The sequence below is a fragment of the Apaloderma vittatum genome, unplaced genomic scaffold (genome assembly GCF_000703405.1).
Source record: "Apaloderma vittatum isolate BGI_N311 unplaced genomic scaffold, ASM70340v1 Scaffold42698, whole genome shotgun sequence".
NCBI classification, from domain to species: domain Eukaryota; kingdom Metazoa; phylum Chordata; class Aves; order Trogoniformes; family Trogonidae; genus Apaloderma; species Apaloderma vittatum.
The window spans coordinates 644-8,169 of NW_009730882.1; the positions used below are offsets into that span (position 1 = coordinate 644).

The window sequence follows — 7,526 nt, forward strand, 5'->3', positions numbered from 1 at the left end:
GGAGAAAAAAAAAAAGAAGCCATAAATAGAAAGAGAAAGCAAGTGGGACAGGGAAGGTGAGGCCGGGGCTCTGGGCAGAGGCAGCGCACACTGGAAGGAAGAGATCTCGTCAGAGGGAAACTGCAGCTGCAGAAAGTGCTCCTCAATCCTCAGGAGTTAAGGACAAGCTCCGTCAAGGATTCACGGCCCTGCTTTTCCCTTTTCACCTCTCTGGTCTGGCAGAGAGTTAGTGCTTTAGGATGCAATGGCAGGGGTTTTGTGTGTTGTGTGGCTTTTGTTTTGTTTTTTTTCTTTTTGAAATTTCCCTTACAAATAGAAGTGAACGGAAAGCAACGTCCATCCGAAGAAACCAATAGAGTATTTCAAGATTTGCCCTGTGCCCACCCTGTGTTTTGAGTAAAAACCCCCCAACAACCCCCCCCGACCAACCAAAACGGGTCTTTCTTTGTTGTTCATTTGTTTGTTTTTAAGTCTTAAGAGACTTCGAATGATTGTTCTGCGAGGGACCCTCCATGCCACACGTCTGAATGTGTTCACAAAGAGCCGAGTCACTTTTGCACTCATTGCATTTGGGGTTCTCTTCTCCCACTGTAGTGTTCATCTCGCCATTATACCCCTCGTGTCCGTTCTCATTTGTCCCCCGTCGCAGCTTCGGCCTTTCATCTTCCTCCTCCTCCTCCTCCTCCTCTTCCTCGTCCTCCTCGTCTTTTACTTTATGAACGATGAAGAGGTGTCTGTTCAGTGAGATGGACGAGGTGTAGCACAAGCCGCAGAACGAGCACTGGTAGGTGGAGCTGTCTGTCTTGTGCCGAGGTATGTGCTCCTGAAACTCGCTGCTGATGTCCGTCGCAAAGCTGCATTTCGCGCATTTCCAGTGCGCTTTCAGTTTTTTGGCCGGCGGCGCGTCTGGACACGTGGTGGTCTCCACCCAACCCAGCTCATCCGTTGCCATCCTCTTTGGAGATTTTGCCTTCAAGAAAAGAAAAAAAGAAAAACACAAAAAACCCCTGTAAGATTAAAAAGTCACTTTGTTGCTTGAGCCTGCGGAAACAGTAAGCGCTAAATTCCACGCGCACATCTGAACGCACCCAAGGGTGAACACGCATAGGTATTTTGATACAAACTAAACAAAGATATTCCTAAAAGTTCTTGATGTCAGCTGCCCTGTGGCCTGAGATGGGAGCCCTGCAAGGGGCTGGCTGGGCAGAAATGCGATGGAGGAAGCCAAATGCAGACCATACGTCTGTAAATGTACATCTTGTTTTTCAAGTCAAGGGAGCAAAGAAGCCCGATCTACTCCCAATTAACCCGAAATAAAATCCGTCTGATGGTTACATTTGCTGAAAAAAATTACGCAGCCCCACTCAGGAGGAATACCATTCTTGTAGGTCATGGCTCTAATAAGTATTTTAAAAGAGAAATCATTTGGAACTAGCAGAAAAAAACGATGAAAAGGAGGGGAAGGACATCTGCCACATGGAGGAGAGGGCTCAGCTTAACACGCTGAATGAACAGCTACTCGCCAGGTAAATTTATTTTTTTCAATGGAAAAATGCAACAGTTACTTCTGCCGTGTCTCTCTCTGGAGCTTTCGCTTTGGCCATCTGGGATAAGTCAGGGTTTTTGATGCCGTGCATGAGGCTGATGTGATTCTCCAGCATGAAGGGCTGAGGAAATGTCTGATATTCATCCGTGCAGTACCTTGGAAACACAAAAAGGAAGAAAAGTTATTAGAGGAAACATCCAGCTCTTCATTTCTGTACAAATAAGCGCAAAACCAATCGGTGTCATTGGCAACCAGGTGCCAGTGAGCAACATACTATTAGATTACAAAAATACGCAAGCTTGAAATTCTTACAAAACTGAATTTCCAGCTTGACTAACAACAACGTAGGCAGAAGCATCCATGAACGCGTCATCTGGATGTAACTGTTAGTGTTTAAAACTCATCAGGGTTCAAGAGCTGCCTGAGAGCGCGGTCGACGTGTCCAAAGGAGGCTGAGCAACGAGGCAAGTAAGACTGGACCTTTCCGAAACATGTGAATTGCAGGCAAAATCTAGGTGGCAGGGGACAAAAAGCAACCGAGGCGAGGTGAAGTGTGAATTATCAAACAAAATACACGAGACGTCAGAATATTTTGCAGCTTGTCCTAGAATTCTTCTCATACGAGCAGGGGAAAGGCGCTTCCCTAACCTGAATTATTCCAGTGACAGGCTTGGCAAGGAGGGTGTTCGAGTAAGTCCTCCATCACCAGTTTCTCCCTACGAATTTAACAGGAGGGGCCAGGGGAGAAGGCGAAATCACAGCCTGAAATGTCACCTACAGGAGTGTTCCAGAGTCACAAAAATGACTCAGCTGTCAGAGCAATGACAAATCTTCCCCTGGAAATCCAGGAGAAGAGGGTGACGTGGAGTTCAGGTGTTAAATCCCCCCAAGGAGGTAACATGTAAGACAGCTACAAACTGCACAGGAGGAATTCAAAGAGATTCGTAAGCTACGGTCATGGAGGCAATTTTTAAAGCAAATAAAGAGGGATCAAAGGGGAGGCTGAACAGAAGATTTTGGATCCAAACAGAGAGCGACTGCTGGAGATGCCGCAATAAGTATTTAAAGGAAGAGGTTTCATTTGGAGAGTGCTGGGATTTCAGGAAATCTCCCGCCACCATGACTAAAGAGTGTGACCACTGTCCAGTTAAGATACTGAGATTTTGAGGGAGGAGCAGCTACGGCTTGCAAATTAAGCACAAGTCACTTGACTTCCTAGCTGCGTCTTCTTGGCAGGGCATGACCAGGGACCCTTGGGTGAAGCTGTGAATCCACCACAGCATGTTGGACTGTAAAATAATAAGAAAAATGGATTCCAGGGCCTGTACAAGCTCATGCATACAGCAGGCTGGCATGGCTTGGGTTTTTTGGTATTTCTATACAAATGGGTAGGCCTGATGTCTGTGTTGCTTCTGATACGCTCCACTGTGGAAACAGATTTATACAAGTCAGGTGCGTGTAACTGAAGCCCATCACCCATGAAGTTAAAGCAGAAAGAAACGCACTGGGAGCCACCACTTCATCTTCTCCACAGCTTCCAAGTCAGAGCAGTTACAAGAAACATAAAGTTTAAAAGTCCTGGCTGAAAAATAGATCAGGAATGTATTCCTATCAGGCCCCCATGGTGATGCCAGTGCTTTATCCAAAAGGTGTCATGGCTCGCTAGGCAGAAATAAAGTACTTGAGAGGATGTGCTCTTCAAGACAGGCTAGATCTAATGCCCGTTAGGATTTTACAGACCTTTCGTATCATTTACCTGCAGGGCAGGCGTAAGAGCGACCGCCCCATGTTTTACCGGCTGTTCCACGAGGCTGCGCAACATAATTCTCATTTTGGACCCCACACAAACCTTACCCTAAGTTTCCAAAGAGCACTGTGCGGTCAAAAGCAAGATTTACTTTGGCCACTGAGTCTCTCGCATTTAACATATCCTTCTTCTCACTCTCCCTAAGTAACTTACAGCCTGGAGTAGCCAGGAGCAGACACAACGGGCTTCCAGCCTGTCGGTGAAAACAAATTGCAAAAGCGGCATTTGGTACATACCAGCAAGTATAAACTTTCTTTGCTGTGTCGTGATTATTGCGGATGTGTCTGCGCAGGCTGTTGGAGGCGTTAAAGGAGCGCTCACACTGTCGACAGGGATATCTCTTCATTGACTATCAGACGAAGAGAAATAGCTTTTAATAACAGGGAGGTGGAAGGCACTGACTGGATTCTAACATTCCCCATGCTCTTCAGCAGGGCCTTACCTCTCAGGTGCCAAAATAATCTCTCTTCCACTGATAAAGACTGCTGAGATTTTGCAGTCCCGCTTATATTCAGACCAACTGTTGGCTAATACCAGCACTCACAAACCCCAGGATTAGTTAAAGCACATGCTTGATTACTTTATTTTTTTTACTAGGAATTGTGTTTGCTGCTTCTCCTATGGGCTCATTTCACTACAGGACCTTCTGCAGAAATAATTCAGGGGAAGGCCCCTCCCACCCCAGGAGAAGGCAGGAGCCCAGCGTGAAGCATAAGCCCACTCATCCTTCTCTCTTCTCATAAGGTGGCCCAATAAAAGGGCAAGATGTTAAAAAAGCATCACCTAGTCCTGCTTGTTATCCACATGTGAAGCTCTAAGAAGTCTGGCCGCGTGCAACACCTTGGCCTGCGTCCTGCCAGTGAGCAAGGATCCGCTTGACAGAAGTAGGTCAAGGCAACGCAAGGCTGGATGGAACCAACACAACTGAGATTTACAGTTCTTCTAATGATAACTCAGCGTGCTCACTCTTCCCCAGTTAGACGTAGCAGTACTTATCTCTCAATTTGCTACGCAGAGGAACTGCATGTCCTTCTGTAACTTTTAGGGCAGGTAGTTTAAATTGGGCTGCCCAAGCAGCAACTGGGGAAGACACTTCCCCTAAAACTTACCCTCCCTCCGAAGAGGAAGCCTGACGTTAGATGCAGTGGGAGAAGGAACACCAAAGAGGACGAGGCTCACAGGCTGTACTTACAACAGGCTACATCTATTTTTATTCTTGCTGTTCTGGCCTGGTGCCTACTCCACAGCGAGCCGGCAGACAGATTCTCACTTTCTTTTTACCCCAGACAGTAATGATGAGCAGACACTTACGCTAAAAATGTCTTATTACCTAGCTGAAGCGTTTCATCTGAGGCCTTACCCTTCCGTGATTTCTCTTCATGTGGGACACAAAGGTTTCCCGATCGGGGATCCACTGCGAACATTCCTTGCAAGTCCAACCACTTCTTCTCAGTCTGGACTTGGATTCCGGGTTGTGTCTTTCCACCCTCATGTCCTTCCTCGACAGAGAGGAGTGGGAAGTCCCGTTGGATACCGACAGCTCCTTCGGTGCAGCATGAACTTGGTTCCTCGACGCCTTCTCAGACTTCTGTCGGAAATTTGAGTGCTCCTCGGGGTTTTGGGGGATTCCATGCACACCCTGCGTAACAGTAACAACAGAACGACGCATAACATGTATACATCATTCATGTTACATGCCTTTACTTATAAATAAATAACATTTATTATTTATTATGCCCCCAAAACAGTAGGTTGATGTCTTACTGCCGCACTTCTTCACATTTCCCCTTGAAGCTGGCTGCAGCGCTCTCCCCAGCAGGAGCGCAGCTCCTCAGTGCTGCCTGTTCAAACGTTTTGGATGAGCTCTTACGAGCTCTGGTTAAATGGGGACGACGTAATGGGAGAGAAATGTTAACTGTCTCTATTTCAAGAGCCTGAGTTCTACGACCACAGAGCTTTGGTAAGCTCTGAATGAAATGTTTGCTGTTATCTCATGGGCTCCAGAGCCGCTTCATGGTTCCTCAGGGGACAGGAAGAGACAACCTCTCAGTTTCTCCAACCCCACTTTCTTTAACTCCACACCGTTCGTTGCTCTTTTGCATTTTTGGGGTTCAAAATTTCACTCTGGACAAACAAAAGCGAGCGCAATGCCAGAAACCACCCATATAGGGAACAGATCTTCAGGCTGGCTGAAATCCAAAGTCCCCCTCCAAGTTATTGTAACAAAGAAAAATTGAACACAAGGAAAATAATCCAGAAACGAGGAGCTGTGGGAAAGCAAATGCGAGTAGAAGAGCAGCATACCAAAGAAACCTCAAGAAACGCCCCCTAGGAACAACAACAGTTCACCCGCACAAAAGGATGATTTAGAGGTTTAATTGCACACAGTAATTAATAACGAGTAAAGTTTCAACACACAAAGGGCCCTGGGGCCTTTGGAAGGCTTTCTGTGGGTTAAGACACCAAAGAAACTTCAAAACACAAGGTCTCATCCGGGAAGCCTCTGCACTTCTTGCACCTGATGCCTGCAGAAATCTCAAGATTAGGAAATCTTGAGCGCATTTTCTGCGCAAGGAGCACTGTAGTACCAGTTAATCTATTTCTCCTGTCATTACATCACTTGGGAAGAAAAAAACAAAACAAATCAAGGAGCACAGGAAAATGAACCGACTTCTCCGCAGAATCAGTAACAGAAACCAGACCTTTGACCTCCTCAGGCTTTGACAATGGACAATCCAGGAAAGACAATTATTGTGCACATAGGCAGCACCTCCTAAAAACCCTACGTTGCATAAAGGAGTGGGATCTGACAGGATAGGAGGACGGGTTGGGGCAATTGCTACCCTGCCCCAGCCAAAATGCTCCAAGACCTGGCAATGGCCAAGCACAGGTTCAAAGACAGAAGTCTTGTAGCAGACATGGACCTCGACTCCCTGAGCTCAACTCGAGGCTGTCTTTGAAGGCCCCAACCTTCATCTCAACTCTCTTCTCTTGACTATAATACAGGAAGATTAGCAATCAGCAGCTTCATAGGAGGGCTTCCAATTTCCCTTCATTACCATGTGCAAAGCATTTCCACATTTGCAAGTTAAAAAGCGAGCAAAGAAGTTGTTTTGAACGGCTTTCACCGTCAGGAGTGAGCTAATGAATCTTCTTGCTTTTTAAGTGCAAGTAGCAACCGAATGAAGTCACTGATTAAAAAAAAATGTCACTTTTTTTTCCTCGTCAAAGGGAAATAAGACTTCTGCAGGCAAGTGGAGCGGTGGTTGGAGTTACCTACCTTAACGTGCTGCATTAACTGCTGTTTCTGCATGTACACCAGCTGACACTGGGGGCACTTAAACACCCCCACCAGCAATTTCTTGGTGTTCTGCTGGAAGTGCTCTTGGAGCAGCCTCTTCTTGTTGAAGACCGTCTCGCAAGAGCATTTGTAGATCAGCCTGGAACGATTTCAAACAAATAAAAAGCCAACTCAAGTCTCTCTTTGGTAGTTATTTTAAGAAGACAGCAGGGAAAAAAGTTATCTTGGCAACTTCAGAAAGGGAATGGGCTTCTGTGGGTCCTGCTGGACAAAGAAGTGACAATTAAGTTCCTTTTACAGCTATTCAGCTCTTTCCTACCCAAAACTCCTCTCCTCCTACCCAGGAGATCATGTTGGGAATGGAGCCTTGCCAGCAGCCAAAGCAGCAGATCTTCTCATAAGATGACGGAACCAAAAACAGAAGAAAAATGGGAGGGAAAGGGGGAATCCTGGAGCCATCCAGTGAAGGAGAAGAGAGAACCCCCAAGTACTCACTGAGTAGGCTTGTGAGGCTCTGCTGGGTGCTGGCTGGTCATGTGAGCTGTGGTGCTCTCGGCCGACTTGAAGGCCATAGGGCAAAAAGAACACTTGTGGAAGACTTCGCAGTGTTTCTCCTGGATGTGCATTTTCAGCATGGCAAGGGTTGTGAAGACAACTCCACAGTGGATGCACCTGGGGAAGGGCACAAAGAAAAGAGCCAGGTTACAGCCCCCAGCATCGCTTCCACACCTCGACTGGTTTCCTCAACAGCAATGTGGAATAGCCGAGGAGGAATGTGAGACAGGAACACACGAGCTGGGACGCTTTTACAGCTAGATGTTAGTGACAAGCAAATAACATCGACTGTATTGGGTTGGCCTGGCCGGATTTTG

The 7,526-nt window shown here is 46.7% G+C and overlaps 1 protein-coding gene across 1 annotated transcript; it reads right to left on the bottom strand.

Moving 5' to 3' along the window:
- Positions 1–466: 466 nt before the first annotated feature.
- LOC104268092 (zinc finger protein 592-like) lies at positions 467–7,326 on the bottom strand (the record flags this gene model as incomplete). The annotated part of the gene is made up of 6 exons (XM_009874952.1): positions 467–970; positions 1,566–1,701; positions 3,590–3,702; positions 4,714–4,992; positions 6,634–6,793; positions 7,150–7,326. Coding segments are annotated over 6 exons (1,369 nt in total), but the record flags the coding sequence as incomplete, so codon positions are not given.
- Between the last annotated feature and the right edge of the window lie 200 nt (positions 7,327–7,526).